Source organism: Naegleria gruberi (genome assembly GCF_000004985.1).
Source record: "Naegleria gruberi genomic scaffold NAEGRscaffold_29, whole genome shotgun sequence".
NCBI classification, from domain to species: Eukaryota; Heterolobosea; class Eutetramitea; order Acrasida; family Naegleriidae; genus Naegleria; species Naegleria gruberi.
This window is the reverse complement of record NW_003163298.1, coordinates 445466-461873: the sequence shown is the minus strand read 5'-3', so window position 1 is coordinate 461873 and position 16408 is coordinate 445466. Positions and strand designations below refer to the sequence as shown.

Sequence of the window (16408 nt, the reverse complement as noted above, 5' to 3'; positions counted from 1 at the left end):
ATATTTTTTATATTTTTAAATTAATATTTTTAATTAAATATTTTCTTAAATAGTTATGATAGATTAAGACCATTAAGTTATCCAGATAGTAAATTAATATTATTATGTTTTTCACTTGTAGATAGAATATCATTTAATAATTTATTCTATAAATGGATATTTGAAATTAGATTTCATTTACCAAATATACCAATTATATTAATTGGATGTAAATATGATTTAAGAGAAGATATTATTTTAAGTGGAAATAAAAAAGATTTTATTTCAACTGAAGAAGGTGAAGAATTAGCAAAACAATTAGGATGTATTACATATTGGGAATGTTGTGCTAAAAATGGATATGGAATGAATTATGGTAAAGAAATTATTGTCAATGGTTGTTTAATTTTAAATTCTAAAAAAATTAAAAAACAATGTTTAATACAATAAAAATATTATTAAAAAATATTAATTTATAATAAATTATTAAAAAAATATTAATTTAAATTTTATTAAATTTTATTTAATTTATTGAATACTATATTTATAATAGCCATTCATCATTTGTATTATTAGTTTTTAAAAAAGTTAATTGATGACTTGTCATTTTCTTTGAATGACAATAAACAGAATAAAAATAAAGTAAATTTCTTCTTTGATTTCTTTTTCCAATATCAATTTCTATATATGGAAGTGAATATTCATTTGATAATGCTTTACATAATTTTATCATATTTGGATTAATTTTATTCTTTCTTTCATAACTTAATCCAACAATAACAATTGATAAATTATTTTCATTACTTCCATTTATAGTATTTAAATATTCTTTAATAGTTTCACCACAATCTAAATCATTTTTTAAATAATTATTAATTAATTCTTTTTCATTTAAATTATTTAAATTATTTAATTGATCACATGATAAATCAATTAAAATAAATTTACATGAACAATTTGGTCTTTCTGAACTTCCAACAAGACATTGAATTTCATATTCATTATTTCCATTATTAGAATTATTATTATTATTACTATTATTGGAAGTATTATTAGAATTATTATTAGAATTAAAATTCTTTTCTTTAATTCTAGCAACACGTCTATCAAAATAATTTGAATATTTTTTAGATAATCTATAATTATTATCTTGTGGTTCTTTACAATATTTTAATAAACTTTTTAAATAACGTTCTTGTTTTTTTTCATTACAAATAAAATGAATTCTCAATTCTTCAATAGAATTCTGAATTTGTTGATTAGATGACTTGTCAGATTTCTTTGATTGACATTTCTTTGATGAATTTGCATCTAAAATTGAAAATTCATCATCTTCATCATCATCACTTGAATTATATCCATTTATAGAATTATTACAAATAGAACCATTAATAAAATCATATTTTAATTGTAATCTTTTCCACATTTCTTTACAATAAATATTTTTACAACAATCTTTCCATGTTTTAATTCCATATATAGAATATGGTAATTGTAAATTTAAAATTAATTTTTTATATTTTAATGGTAATAAATTTCTCCAAATTTCATCATCTCTTGTCCAATAAATATATAATAATCTACAAGTAAATGATAAATTAAATAAATCTTTAATATTTAAATATTTAAAAATTAATTTAAAAATTTCTTTTTTATCATAAATTTTTTTTAATAAAATTGATTTTTGTTGATTTAATATGTGAAATTCAAGTAATTGTTTATTTCTATCATAAAAATCATATCTATATTCAGGTGATTCATCTTTTAATTCAATTATTAAATCATTACTATAATTGGAATCATTTTGAAAATGTGGACAATTTTTTAATAAATCTTCTTTATGTGTATTATTTCCCATATTTAGATTTAGATTTATTAGATTAAAATTATTAGATAATATTAAATGTAGATGTTAGAGATGTATAGAATAGAATAAAATGTTATTGTTAGATATATAGATGATATTATTATAGGTTGACTATTACTACTATTGTAATATTATTACTATTATTACTATTTAAATATTGAATGTAAACAGATGATATGTAATATATAGTATGTGGTGATGAATGTTGTTTCTTTTTTTTTCAAACGAGTAATCCAACTTGAAGAGATTCAATCACATTCAAGATATTATAAATTGACAGTTGTTTATTGATAATCAATGTAACTGGAAAGAACTCACTCAGCTCGGTGGAGGATTCGTTCCTCTCTATTCCGTTCAATCTCCAATTAGAGTGGATTCGTGTTGTGTCACTCTTATTATATTCGAAGAGTCAACATATTTAATTCCTCCGTCACAAACTCAAATTGGATTCATTACAATGAATAGTAGTATCTTTTTTAGTGAGTTGACTCGAATCATTTTAATTTTCTCTCTTTTTATTGTTTTGTGTGTTGAGTTTACATGTATTGAAAATGCATTTAGTTTGAATTGAGACAAAATTGGGTTGTGTATTCATTAGTGCATTGTTCATTTTCTATTGTTCTTCATATTTACAATTTCATATGAATATTTTACATGTTAATAGTAGTAGTCAATTGAAATAGTTAATATATTTACAATATTACATAAATAATACTATGTAATATTGTAAATATTACTGATCTTGACCACTCTTATTTGAAGATGTTAATTTAATAATTGAATCAGTTAAATTTTTCAAAGCTTGATCTTCTTTAGAAATTGAAATTATTGAATTATCAATTACATTACCAGTATTACTATTATTATAACATTGATTTAATACATCTATACAAATATCTCTAATTTTAAACATGAATAAAGATCTTTCTTCTTTTGAAACTATATCACAAACTGCTCCAATTAATGCAATTGTTGATGAATTATTAGAATTATTAGAATTATTAGAATTATTTGAATCATCAAAACCATTTCTTCTCATAACAATAACATCTATATTAATAGTAGATGAATCATTATTAGGATGTAGAAAATGATATTCTTCCATTGTTGAATATATTGGATCATATATTCTTTTACTTTCTAATAGTAAATTATTATTGGAATATAATAAAGATCCATTAGATGAAGTTGATGATGATATATATTGTGAAGATAGTGTTGTTGTTGTTGTAGTAGATGTATTAGATGTAGAGGTAGCAGTAGCAGTAGTAGCAGTAGTGTTAGAATTAGAAGATAAAGTAACTTTTGAATGTTTTCTCATTAAACGTTCTTTACTATCATCACCTACATAGGGTAGTACACTATTTTCAATTTGTCTATGAAATGGATAATTAGTTGAATTTGAATCTAATAATTTAAAATCAACAACTTGTTTAAATGTTGTTTCTTCTCCTATTTTTCTATAGATTGCAATGTAATAATATTTATCATGATTGAGTGGTAATTTATAGATAAATTCCTTCTCTTCATCATCAAATATTGATGTACTTGTACGTGATTTATTATTTCCCATATTTTTTAATTTACTTGGAATTATATGATGATTGATGAGGATTAGTAGAGTATTTGTTAATATATTAGATTAATTGTTATTGGGTTAATGAATTAATTGCACACACATGTGGTTGTTGTGTTGGTTTAGTGTTGACACAAATTGTTTTGGCATGTGATGTGTGAGATTTAATGAGAGTTCCGTTGTAAAAACTCCTAATTCTTTTTTAAAACATGTGGAGAAATTGAATGGTTCATTTGCAGTGTTATTAAAATTAAATTCTATCATTCTTTTTTAGTACAGTATTAAATTAAATATCAATTAAATAATTATTATTTATTATTATATTATTACTATTTCAATTAAAAATATTTTCATTTCTTTTTTAATCATCCTCCTATTATATGATGATATAATTATGTATTCTTCTTCTCTTTTATAATTTTAAATTAATACTATATATTATCATCATGTACTTTCAAAAAATCATTTAAATTTCCAAATAATTCTTCTTCATGGTATTGTTCATTCTATAATTATTTTGAATGTTGTTTTTCAATAGTAGTATTATTTTTTTGTAAATCTTGTTGTGTAATAGGTTCGGAAGCCTTTTGATAAGTCATTAAAGTAGCTAATATGAAAATTTCCTTCAATTTTTGATGATAATGATGATTTCCATGTTCACCAGAAGCAGCCTTTAATATATGAATAAAAGGACTTAAACGAATAGCCTTTCTCTTATTATGAGTTTGATTATATCCATCTTCCATTGCTCTTTCTAATCCTTTATAAATTAAACATCCATCTTGAAATTGTTGTTCAAACCATTCCGAAGTCTTTTTTTGTTCTTTAAAAAGCCTTTGTGCTTGTCTGAAATGTTTTTTAATTTCTACTGATAAATATTCATGAAAATTATTTCCAGGAATTAAATAACTAACACGATAACTTCTATTAGGTCCTGGTTCATTCCTCACATGAAATTCCTGTGACTTTTTTAATAATCTTTTATAGAGTGCAAGAGAATATCTGTGTAATTGTTGAGACATTTTTTTCAAATTCAAATATTATATTGTTGTTGTTGTTTTATTTCATTCCTATCAAAATTGAAATGATAATTACATAATATATTGATTTTTATTGGATGTATTGCTTCAAGTTGTATTAAGGCTGTTAAAGTTCCTCTTTCACTCAATTAATTTCTTTTCTCAAATTGCCAGCTTGTATATTCTTAGCTTTGATGGAAAGTAAAGTTATTTTTATCTTACATCAAAAAAATACAACAAAGAAAAACCATCACACCTCTCTTTCGATTTATTTCAGAAAAATTTGTACAAAATGGAGATCGACGAAAGAAGGAACAAGGCTTTCAATGTATACGCTGATAAACTTGCTCAACACAGACAATTAGAAGCCGAAGTAAAAAAGATTAGAGAAAATCAAAAGGATTTAAAAAAGAGGTATGAAAAGACTGAAGATGATCTCAAGGCTCTTCAATCTGTTGGACAAATTGTTGGTGAAGTCTTGAAACAATTGGATGATGAACGTTTTATTATTAAAGCTAGTAGTGGTCCTAGATATGTTACAGGAGTTAGAAAAAAGATTGAAAAGACTAAATTAAAGCCAGGCACCAGAGTTGCCCTCGATATGACAACACTGACGATTATGAGAATTTTACCACGTGAAGTTGATCCTTCTGTATTTAATATGATTGAATCTAAAGATGTTAAGATAGATAAAACAGAATTTGCAGAAATCGGTGGTCTTAATGAACAAATCAGAGAATTGAGAGAAGCTATTGAACTTCCATTAATCAATCCTGAAATTTTCGTCAGAGTTGGTATCAAGGCACCTAAAGGAGGTAAGTTATTTGAAATACTTAAATGTATTTATTCTTTTTAGTCTTGCTCTATGGTCCACCAGGTACAGGTAAAACACTTTTGGCTAGAGCTATTGCCAGTAATATTGATGCAAACTTCTTGAAAGTTGTGGCCAGTGCCATTGTAGATAAATATATCGGAGAAAGTGCTAGAATTATTCGTGAAATGTTTGGATATGCACGTGATCATCAACCTTGTATTATTTTCATGGATGAAATTGATGCCATTGGTGGTAAAAGATTTTCCGAAGGTACTAGTGCTGATCGTGAAATTCAAAGAACTCTTATGGAACTTTTGAATCAATTGGATGGTTTTAATGATGTTGGTCAAGTCAAATTTATCATGGCCACTAACAGACCTGATGTCTTGGATACTGCTTTGATGAGACCTGGTCGTCTTGATAGAAAGATTGAAATTTCTTTACCAAATGAACAAGGTAGATTGTCAATCTTGAAGATTCACTCTCGTAGTATTACCAAACATGGTGAAATTGATTATGAAGCTATTGTAAAATTATCTGATGGATTTAACGGTGCTGACCTTCGTAACGTTTGTACTGAGGCTGGTATGTTTGCATTAAGAGGAAAGAGAGACTATGTCATACAGGAAGATTTTATGAAGGCTGTCAGAAAGATGATGGACATGAAGAAGTTAGAAACCAAGCTTGAATATAGCAAGGTTTAAAAAATCTAATATTATTAAATATATTTGTTGTATAGTATTCAAATTCATTTACAATTTATTATTTAGAGAAGTTTTCCAATTGGAACCAGCATTGTCTGTTGACATTTACATCATCTTATTGACTTTCATGGTAACTCAACATTATTGGATTTATTGCAAGTTTGCCAATCCCTCAATCACATGAGTACTGTAAGGACAATAAAGTATTGGTTTGTCTTAAAAGAACTATTCTTTACAATTTACAGTATTTGAAAGCGATAAACTGAGGTCATACCAACCAAATTTTGTAATGTGTTTGAAGAAATCCTATTCGACATTGCAACTGGTACTCACCACTCAAATAAGTATCTTCCTGCTATGTTGTCATGACGCAAATCTCCACTGTTGCTGTTTTACTTTCCGTTGCAACGCGTAAACAAGGTTGTTGAAGTTGTAATAATTTTTGGTCTTTGTTTTTGAAAAAAATATCTAGACTACAAAATGATCGTTTTTACTGACGCATTCACTGATGACGAATTGTTCTCAGACTCTTTCCCACAAAAGACTGAATTTGGTGGTTTCATCATTAACGTCTCATCCAAGATGATGAAGAAGGACGACGATGAAGACATTTTGTACGACAGAAAGACCTTCGATGCCATGGACAACAAGCCAGATAACGTTATTGATGTTGACCAAGTTGTCGAAACCTTCAGATTGCAAGAACTCACTTCTATTGCTAAGATTAAGGATTGTGTTGCTACCATCACTCCATACTTGACTGCTTTGAAGAAGAAGATCCAAACCAACAAGGGTGAAGATGCTTTGAAGTCTTTCAATGAAGAACTCAAGAAATTCTTGATGGACCAAGTTGGTAAGGATTTCTCCAACTATAAGTTCTACATGGGTGAATCAATGGATACTGATAACGGTATGGTTGTTTTCCAAAAGTATAACGATGACGGTGAAACTACTCAATTGTACTTCTTTGCTGATGGTTTGAAGCAAATTAAGTGTTAATTTTAGTAAAAGAATTAGCTTTTTGTAATTTTGATTTATTTAATATTGGAATGAAGGCTTTTTGATGATAATTATCGGAAGACTATTTGATGTAAATTTTGATTTTAAAAAAATTGAAATAGTATTATTTGATGATTTATTATTTTAATTTCATAACATGCATAATGAATAATAGTGAATGATAATTAATAAATAATATTTATTGTTTAATTAAATTTAAAGAAAGTAAATGTTCAACACTCTCTCTAATAGGTTCAACTCTATCAATGAATTTCATACTGAATCTTTGTTTTACCTTGTGATTACTTAACATGGTCTTTCTTCCAATATTACTGGAAAGTAATTGTCTAACACCTTTAGGTTGAAATAAACCTGCAAATCTAGCCAATGTATTACCAACTGAACCTTCCAATGAAAGTGATGGAATATTCTTAATCCATGGATATTTACCAATATCTGTGAATTGTTCTTTCAATATTTCACATGTATCTTTCATTGTTGAAGTACAATCACCACAGACAATAAATCTTTCACCTTTAGATGGAGAAAAACAATCTGAATGTTCCATTGCTAATATATGAGCTAGTGCAATATCCTTAACTGAAACAAAAACAAATGTCATCATGAAAATAGCTGGAAAATCACCATTAGTCAACTTGGTAATCATATCATAAGATTGATTGACTTGATTTGGAAATATTGGTCTTCCAATAGTTGCACTTGGTAGAATGGTTAGAAATTCTAAAAAGTCAGCTCCATATTTAAGTTCAATTTCATTCATAAATTTCCATGCCTCTCTCTCAGCACATAATTTAGAATAATAGTATGGATTCTTATTGAGTGCAGATTCATCATTCCAATCTCTTTCATCATAAACTTTATCCTTTTTAGGAGTATCACATAGAGCAGCAATTGAAGAGGTCATAATGATACGTCTCAATCTATTTGGATCATTATCAGATTGTTTACTTCTCTCCTTGAAACAACTCTTCAATAAAGTGAGTGTTCCATTCACTGCTGGATCAACTAAATCACGTTGTGGATCTTCAACTGTCCAAATATAAGGTGAAGCTGGATGAAATACAATTTGACATCCTTCAACTGCCTTATCAAAACTACCTTCTATTGTTAAATCAGCTTGAAAACCAATTAAATTGTGTTTTAATTGTTCTGCACTCAATTGATTAAAACCAAATCTTTTATCATAATCTAATAATGAAGTGAATAATTCTGTAAAACTCTTTTGATAATTTCTAACTGTTACATTCACTTGATGACCTTTTAATAAGAGTTGATAAATTAAATGACTTGCAATAAAGCCAGTTGCACCAGTGACACAGACTTTCATCTTTTGAGTGTTTTTTCTATAGTTTTTTAATTGACTATGTTATTGGATTATGAGTGATATATTTATATCATTTTCATGGTTATGAGGATGGATAGTTTCTATGGACATTATTCAATAATTGATCATCACGTGATGTTAACAGCACATTTTTTAGTGGACATTTGAATTTTTTACAATGAACTCATCTGTATATTCTCAAGCTTTGAATTGTTCAATTTCCTCACTTGCAGCAAATATTTAGAGACGGTATTTTAACTTTGTTATTATTCGAAAAAAACAAGTAACTTGTATGAAACTGTATTTTTCAATAAAAATATTCTAATCTACTTTTAATAATTTAATGATATCTTTGTGTTTCAATATTCCATCCTGGAATACCAAATTGCTTAGCAAATGATTCAACTTCAGATTTCAATTGAGTTAATTCTTCATTATTTTCAAATAGAGCCAAGAAATCAGCCAATTTAGTTGAAACAGCTTGTTCTTGTAATTTCAAACCAATTTGAACACCACGGTGAAGGAATTCAGCAACCTTTTCAAAATCTACTTCCTTAAAACCTCTTGTAGTTAAAGCAGGAGTACCTAAACGAACACCAAAAGGTGACAATGCATTAGCATCACCTGCAATAGAATTCTTATTTGAAGTAATTGAAACAGCATCAAATAATTTTTCCATCTTTGAACCAGTAATACCTTGTGGTCTCAAATTCCATAAAACTAAATGATTATCAGTACCACCTGTAGCAAGTGTATATCCCTTTTCAATGAGTGCTTTAGCAAGAGTCTTAGCATTAGCTTTAACTTGTTGAATATATTGTTTAAATTCTGGAGTTTTAACTTCTTTCAATTGAGTTGCAATAGCAGCAATTTGATGATTATGTGGACCACCTTGAATACCTGGGAAGACAGCAAAGTCAATCTTTGGCATTAAAGCCTTCTTGGCAAAGATAATACCAGCTCTTGGACCTCTCAAAGATTTGTGAGTAGTTGAAGTAACAACATCACAATATTGGAATGGACTATTATGTTCACCAGTAGCAACTAAACCAGAATAGTGAGCCATATCACACATTAAATAGGCTTCAATTTCATCTGCAATCTTTCTCAATCTAGCATAATCCCAATCACGTGGATATGCACTACCACCACATATAATAAGTTTAGGTCTAAAAACACGTGCAGATTTTTCTAAACCATCATAATCAATTAAACCTTGTTGATCAACAGTATATGGTAAACTTTCAAAATAAATTGAAGTTGCAGAAATCTTCTTCTTTCCAGAATAATATCCATGAGTTAAATGTCCACCACTTGGTAAATCAAGTCCCATAATTCTATCATGAGGTTGAAGAAGACCTGTATAAACAGCAAAATTAGCAGGTGATCCTGAATATGGTTGGACATTGACACTCCAGTCTTCAGAGTTTAATGAAAAGGCTTCAAGTGCTCTAGTTTTACATAATTTTTCAATTTCATCAATATATTCATTACCTCCATAGTAACGAGCACCAACTTGTCCTTCACTATATTTATTGGTTAAACAACTTCCTAGACAATCCATAACAGCTTGACTAGTAAAATTTTCACTAGCAATTAATTCCAATCCTTTCCATTGTCTTTCTTTTTCCTTTTCAATGAGGTCGAACAATTCTGGATCGGCTTGTGAGAGTGGTGTATTTCCGATAAGCTTTGGTGTTGTTGATGAAGACATTTTTTTTAAAGTAAAGGCTTTTTTGGTGGGGTCGTGCACTTGTTATTATAACAATTAATCTATTCATCATCGGCGAAAACCATTGTGGAAAACCATTGTAAAATACAGAGAATGCAGCGTCATTCCTTCTCGCCTATTGGTCGAGTAATCTAGATTTTCATCACACAGCTTATCGGAAACCTATTGTGGTCCCTTCGCGATTTCTAGTACGCAACCTGTAAGGCAAGTAAGCCAGATTAATGTGTGGTTCATTCGTTGGAATAATCGTAGATGAATTTTTGATAAATTCGAAATTAAACTTTATAAATGCATTGCCAGAGTTTCTTAATTGTCATTCCATCCTTCAATTCCTCACAAGCCAATCCTAATTCATTGCTGAATCCGATGGATGTGTTAGCAACTCGTTCAGAAGAATCCACATAATAAGGAGCTAATGGATCTGATGTATCCTTATTACCAACATATTTCATTGTTTCTGAAGTTTTTGGAACCATCAATTGTTCAAGGCTTGCTTGTTTTTCCTCAGCTTGATATTCCACACCCAGTATTGGATTACTTGAGAATAGTTGATGAAGTGAAGAAACTTCCTTATACAAATCATTAAACTTTTCAATTGGATCAACTCTAAAACCCAACACAAATTCTCTTCCTGATGTTCTATTAGTTTCCACCACAAATGCTTTACCAAACTTGGATTCCCTAAACGAAACCGATTTCTTGATAATATTAGTAAGAAAACACTAATTTCATAAAACCTACAATTTGTAAATATGGAATTGAGACGTTAAAGTTCTCTGCCAAGTCTGCAAACCATACAATTCTAATATTTGTCACAATAAAGGTTCCCAAGTTACCTTGATCCGCACTAAGATTCCAAACACCACTCAATGAAGTATATATTTGTTCTTTAGGAAGAAGATCCAAGCACTTATTCTTAATAATTGCTGATCTTAATCTAATTTCTCTGTACATTTTACTTGATTGATAGGCTTTAAACACTGCTTGAATTGTTGAAAAAAGTCTGGGATTTGTCTTGACCATGTTAGAAAAGATGAATTCAAATCTTGATCCGTGATATTTAGTCAATAAATATAAGGATTGATTTGTTCCCTTTAAACGACTGTTTGATGATTGAATTTTGATATTAACCATTGTATTATATCCGATACTAAGATTGATTTTAGGATTTCTGGTGCAAATCCAAATCATTCTCAGGTTTGTTACTATACATTTTCCCTTCTCACCATTATTACCTTTGGTATCTTCTACATTATCCAAAACATCAATTTCAAATTCACCTTTTTTAAGACTCAAATCACTAATCGGATGATCATTAAATAATTATCAAGGCAACTTTACTTACCCGGCCTCAATATTCGAGTCAAATCTAATTTCTCTATCTTGCCAAAATGTTCCATTGCTATTGTTTGTGTTGGACATTTTTTTTAAAGTTGTTATTGTAGTTTAAAATGGCGGTAAATCTACAGTTTCTAAAATTATCTCACCCGTAAGTGCCTTTATGTATGAAAAGAAAGGGAAGAATAATTTGAGAAAACTTGGAAGAAATAGTTGAAAACAATTCAAATGAGTTTTTTTAATAAAAATACAAACTTTGAGAAATCTTCTTCTTCTTAGTGGTGCTAGTCAACTGAGAGAAAATGAATTAAAAATCTAACTTTTCAGGTTTCTTTTCATTTTCTTCATCGTCTTCCTTCAAAGATGAAGCTGATGCATTTGCAGTTGATGTAGCAACCTTCTTCTTCTTTTGAGCTCTTGGTTGAACTTGAAGTGACATGTTAAATAATTCATCATCAGATAATTTTTCAACAGCTTCAATTTGATCTTTCAATTCCTTATATTCTTCAAAGTTATATCTGGTATTTTGATAGGTTTGAATATCACGAATGACCTTTGCAAATAATCTACATTTACCAAAATTGATGAGACCATTAATATATTTTGGTGAACCATCTTCAATAAATGTCAAATCTGTTAAGAATACACCATTATATGGTACACATGGTGGATTAACAGTTTTAAGCATATTTCTCAAGTTTGCAAAGTTACCATTAGTATTTGTAATGGAAAGTAATTCTTCACGAGTCTTTTTAGCTTCTTCACTAATTGCTTCCCATGTCTTTGAGAGACGATGGATAGATGAACTGTTCAAACCTGACATGACACTGAAAACAGCATTGAAATTGTTCAGTCCTTTACAATGATTGGCAAGTTCAATAAACTTTTCAACACATTTAACACGTTTTTCATGATCTTCTTGTTTTAAAATTTCAGTTGCAACAAAACCTGAAAATTGATTGAAATGTTGAATCATTCTTGAAATATTTGGAGCTTTAGTTACACGGTGTTCCTTATTCCAGGCTTGATTCAAACATTCCTTAGGTTCAATCTTTTTAAACATGGTATAATCGATTAATGACATTTGACGTGCTACTTCTTGTAATGGATAATCAAGAATGGAATAAGTCTTTTTCTTACTGAAAACCTTCTTCTTTAACTTTAAAATTTCTGGACATTCAACCTTTGTAATAACTTTACCAGAGTCATTATTCTTCACACGTTCTAAAGTATTTTCAATAACTTTGGCGAGAGCATTTTGATTTGACTTTCTAACCATTTCAATGAATTTTGATAAGAATTGCATCATTTCACTATCAAAATCGAAAACGAAAAAGTTTTCAATCCAATATTTGATTGAATTGATAATTCTCAATCTAACCTTATCAAGAATTTCACGTTTAAATGTTGCAAATTCTTCAGGTGGACAATTTGGTGGATAATTAAATCTCTCTTCAAGTTTTTTAAGAATTGTTTCCTTATCAGTAAAGTTTCTGAATGTTAACATGAATGTATGCAAAAAGTGAATATCATAATTAGTGTGACTTGTCAATTCTTCAATCAACTTATTCAATGAAGCATGTTCAATTTGATTCTCTTGAATGACAATACTCGAATCTGGATCAGGTGTATAAGTCAATTGTGAAAGATCAACACTATAAAAATCTTGTGGATTCAAAACTTCAGCTGGTTTTTGTGATTTTCTATTACCTGCTGTTGCAGTTGCAGTAGTTGGTTTAGTACCAGTTGGAGTACTGACATTACTACCAGTGGTGGTGGTTGGAGTACTAGGAACAGAGCTACTACCAACTTCAATATTATTTTGTTTACAATCTATTGTTGTTAAGAGATCCATTGGAGTAGTATTATTATTAGTAATATCAATATTTGTTACGGAGGATGAAGTGGTCGTTATGGATGGTGGTGAATTGATATTATTATCATTATTATTATCATCATTGGCAGTATTAATTGTTGTTGTTGAAGGTTTTTGAGTATAGGCAGCCATTGAAATTCGTCGTTGTTTCAATGCAGCAGGCGGAGGTGGTGGAGGAGTAGTAGGAGTATAGGTAGGTGTTGTCGTATTGGTGGTGTTTGTTGTGATGGAGGGAGAGGCAGTATTGTCGTCATCATTGATAGGAGTGGTAGTAGTATTATTATTGGTTTCAGAAGTAGTATTAGCAGTATTATTCGAATCATCATCATTGTTTGTTATTGTTGTTGATAAATTATCAAATTTGGAAGTGGAAGAACGGTTACGAGATAGCATGGCAGCCAATGATTTTGGTCGTTTAGTTGTATTTGATGATGGTGGCGGAACAGAACCAGAATTTGGTTGTATTTTATCAAATACATTCATTTTCAATTAATAATTAATGATTGAGTGTTAATTGTTGGACAAAATATTGAGAGGAGTAATAGTAAAGAAAGTGAAACGGATTGTTGGTAAGATGAATAGTTTTTTTGAAGCGCGTGGTAAAAAGCATTTGGTGATTGGAAACGTTGTGGTGGAAGGTCACAAGTGACAAGACATCACATGTCAAACATCAAAGAGGCAAAGCAGATCCAGTTCAAGTCAAGAGATCATTAATGTTTTAACACACCAAAGTAAATATTAAGACAATTGTCAAGTAGATTCAATATTTTTGTAAATATTGTGTTAATAAAAATTGTAAAGTAGTATTTAAAGAGTCAATAGTTAATAAATCAAATAAATAAATAAAAAACATACACAATTCAATAAATTTCTTACTCATATGATCATTTTCAATATTAGCAGCAGGTTCATACATTTCTTCAACTAAAATTGCCCACAATTTAACAACATCATCATTAATAGTTGATAAATCATTTGCCATTAAAATTGAATTCCATTTCTTATTTAACACTAAAACTGACATTAAGTTTTGACTTGTTAAACATTCTCTAGATTTCAAATGATCCTTATGTGGAACGAGATAACTTGAAATGATACCAATTAATTTTTCTTGATCACTCAAAGCTGTCTTGACAATTGATGAAACAGCAGTAGCAGTAGCAGTAGTAACAACATTATCTGATGTTTTAATTGTTGGTGTAATTGTTGTAGTTGCAGTTGATTCATTGGAAGTAGTAGTGGCAATTGGTGTTGAAGGTGTTGTTGCTGAACTATTATTGGTACTTGTATTGGCATTTGTACCATTAGAAGTATTTGTAGTAGTAATATTTGTTGTTGTTGTTGTTGTTGTAATGGAAGGAGAAGAAGAACGTGGAGTAATATCAGCAGTTGGTGATTGAGTTGAAATTCTATTCAATTCCTTTCTCTTACCCATTAATAGAGATGGAGTTAAAGCAATTGGTTGTGATGATGTTTGTTGTTGACTTAAACTCAATCTATTATTGTTACTTCCATTTGGGGTGGCAGGTGATGATGAATTATTTTGTTTTTGTAATAAAACTTGTGAATTAGTTTGATACATTCTTCTATTCAATTCGAATACATTAAAAGGAGTTTGAATATGACCATAGGATAGAGTTGTTTCAGGAAGTGAGTTATAAACTAAACTTCCACTTTGTAACAAATCTGAAAGATTGCTGAAACTACCACTATGTGGTGATGATGGAGTTGTGTTGCTATCATCTGATTCATTATTATTATTATTGGTTTTCTTTTTAAAAAGTGAGAGAACGGAATTTTTCATTTTCTTCTATTCTAAAGTTTGTATTGTTGTTCTATTGTACGTTATTAAAGTAGTATTATTATTATTATTATTATTATTATTAAAGAATAGTAGAATATTGAAATCACAAAATGATATTATTGATAATATTCGAAACTAAATTATCTACTATCAATATGAGAATGTTGATCAATGAAAAATATCAAGTGCAACAAGAAGAAAAAGGCTTTAAAAATTATTATTTCAACAACAACAATAAGAAAGGCTAATTTATCACACAACACAGAAGAATGACAATGAGCTTTGTTTTTGTGTTTTTTAAAATATTTTTGACGTTTAGAAAGACAACAGTGAATGATTGATTGGCTTGTGGACCTCAGAGATTTGTCAACAAGGTCAACGGGAAGAGAAATAATATTCTTATTTAGGAGGTGGACAACCGGTTAATAAGATTCATTGGATATTGATGATGATTTTATGTTATCTATTGTAATGATGTTAAAAGTATTTAATAGATGTAATGTTGAATGGTATTGAATGGTGGTTGATAGTGTTGGAGAATTGTCAATATTTTCTATTTTCGTTTTGATTAAAGACAAATCACAAACAAGAATGGAAATGATTTTATGACATTAATCGTTTACAAAAATAATATTCACACATAAATATTCACAAAAATTGTTCAATTACTATTCAACATTTCCCAACAAACTTATATTTTACTTAATTTCTTCAAAAAAAACATCATTTCTAAATTGAAATTCTCTGTTTCACTTCAATGCAATGAATATAGTGAGTTAATACATTGTCTGAAGGATGGTAATGTAGATGCCACTTTTGAGATGAAAATTTAATGTTTGATTTTTTACTCACACTAGCTTAAAAACACTTCAATATAATTTATTCTTGTTGATATTGTTGTTGATAATTGTTTCTTCTTAATTTTGAATTTGTAATTTGCATTAGAGAAATTAAAGTTGTTTGTCTAATTCCAGAAATCATTGAGGCTTCTCTTAAAGTTTTTGGTAAATGTTTTAATAATTTAGTTCTTTCTTCTGTTGAAATTTGTGGTAATTCAGTACTAATATTACTATATATAGTATCTGGTATAATTAAATGTTCCATTTTAGATAATTGTTCAATATCACTTTGATATTGATCATAAAATTTAAAATATCTACATTCTGATATAATACTTTGTTCATCACGTTTAGATCCTAATACTTGTGCAAGTGAAATTAATTCACTATTTAATTGTTGAATATTATTTTCTTCTTCTGTTAATATAATTTCATCATTGCTTTCATCAATATTATCATCATCATTAATAGTATTAATAGTATTCTCATCATCCTGTTGTTGTTGTTGTTGTTGTT

At 28.6% G+C, this 16408-nt stretch overlaps 11 protein-coding genes across 11 annotated transcripts; 3 read left to right on the top strand and 8 right to left on the bottom strand.

Annotated features, from left to right (window-relative positions):
* Positions 1–54: 54 nt before the first annotated feature.
* Positions 55–429, top strand: NAEGRDRAFT_34248 (ras family small GTPase; the record flags this gene model as incomplete). Its single annotated transcript, XM_002676274.1, has 1 exon — positions 55–429. A coding segment is annotated over one exon (375 nt), but the record flags the coding sequence as incomplete, so codon positions are not given.
* A 94-nt stretch (positions 430–523) lies between these two features.
* On the bottom strand, positions 524–1405 carry NAEGRDRAFT_68647 (uncharacterized protein; the record flags this gene model as incomplete). The annotated part of the gene is made up of 1 exon (XM_002676190.1): positions 524–1405. The coding sequence occupies one exon, from the start codon at positions 1403–1405 to the stop codon at positions 524–526; it is 882 nt and encodes a 293-aa protein (XP_002676236.1).
* Positions 1406–2579: 1174 nt separating this feature from the next.
* Positions 2580–3419, bottom strand: NAEGRDRAFT_68646 (uncharacterized protein; the record flags this gene model as incomplete). The annotated part of the gene is made up of 1 exon (XM_002676189.1): positions 2580–3419. The coding sequence occupies one exon, from the start codon at positions 3417–3419 to the stop codon at positions 2580–2582; it is 840 nt and encodes a 279-aa protein (XP_002676235.1).
* A 515-nt stretch (positions 3420–3934) lies between these two features.
* NAEGRDRAFT_68645 (uncharacterized protein) lies at positions 3935–4444 on the bottom strand (the record flags this gene model as incomplete). The annotated part of the gene is made up of 1 exon (XM_002676188.1): positions 3935–4444. One exon carries the CDS (start codon positions 4442–4444, stop codon positions 3935–3937), a length of 510 nt encoding a protein of 169 aa, XP_002676234.1.
* A 232-nt stretch (positions 4445–4676) lies between these two features.
* On the top strand, positions 4677–5995 carry NAEGRDRAFT_36978 (proteasome subunit). The gene is made up of 2 exons (XM_002676273.1): positions 4677–5256; positions 5298–5995. The coding sequence occupies exons 1-2, from the start codon at positions 4734–4736 to the stop codon at positions 5957–5959; spliced, it is 1185 nt and encodes a 394-aa protein (XP_002676319.1). The 5' UTR covers positions 4677–4733; the 3' UTR covers positions 5960–5995.
* Positions 5996–6421: 426 nt separating this feature from the next.
* On the top strand, positions 6422–6986 carry NAEGRDRAFT_80074 (uncharacterized protein). Its single transcript, XM_002676272.1, has one exon. It carries the CDS (start codon positions 6440–6442, stop codon positions 6956–6958), a length of 519 nt encoding a protein of 172 aa, XP_002676318.1. The 5' UTR covers positions 6422–6439; the 3' UTR covers positions 6959–6986.
* Positions 6987–7157: 171 nt separating this feature from the next.
* On the bottom strand, positions 7158–8306 carry NAEGRDRAFT_68642 (3-beta hydroxysteroid dehydrogenase/isomerase family protein; the record flags this gene model as incomplete). The annotated part of the gene is made up of 1 exon (XM_002676187.1): positions 7158–8306. The coding sequence occupies one exon, from the start codon at positions 8304–8306 to the stop codon at positions 7158–7160; it is 1149 nt and encodes a 382-aa protein (XP_002676233.1).
* Positions 8307–8643: 337 nt separating this feature from the next.
* Positions 8644–10017, bottom strand: NAEGRDRAFT_60699 (hydroxymethyltransferase; the record flags this gene model as incomplete). The annotated part of the gene is made up of 1 exon (XM_002676186.1): positions 8644–10017. The coding sequence occupies one exon, from the start codon at positions 10015–10017 to the stop codon at positions 8644–8646; it is 1374 nt and encodes a 457-aa protein (XP_002676232.1).
* A 293-nt stretch (positions 10018–10310) lies between these two features.
* On the bottom strand, positions 10311–11457 carry NAEGRDRAFT_34252 (uncharacterized protein; the record flags this gene model as incomplete). Its single annotated transcript, XM_002676185.1, has 3 exons — positions 10311–10733; positions 10777–11335; positions 11381–11457. The coding sequence occupies 3 exons, from the start codon at positions 11455–11457 to the stop codon at positions 10311–10313; spliced, it is 1059 nt and encodes a 352-aa protein (XP_002676231.1).
* A 131-nt stretch (positions 11458–11588) lies between these two features.
* NAEGRDRAFT_80073 (rasGEF domain-containing protein) lies at positions 11589–13732 on the bottom strand (the record flags this gene model as incomplete). Its single annotated transcript, XM_002676184.1, has 1 exon — positions 11589–13732. The coding sequence occupies one exon, from the start codon at positions 13730–13732 to the stop codon at positions 11681–11683; it is 2052 nt and encodes a 683-aa protein (XP_002676230.1). The 3' UTR covers positions 11589–11680.
* A 277-nt stretch (positions 13733–14009) lies between these two features.
* Positions 14010–15309, bottom strand: NAEGRDRAFT_80072 (uncharacterized protein; the record flags this gene model as incomplete). Its single annotated transcript, XM_002676183.1, has 1 exon — positions 14010–15309. The coding sequence occupies exon 1, from the start codon at positions 15051–15053 to the stop codon at positions 14010–14012; it is 1044 nt and encodes a 347-aa protein (XP_002676229.1). The 5' UTR covers positions 15054–15309.
* Between the last annotated feature and the right edge of the window lie 1099 nt (positions 15310–16408).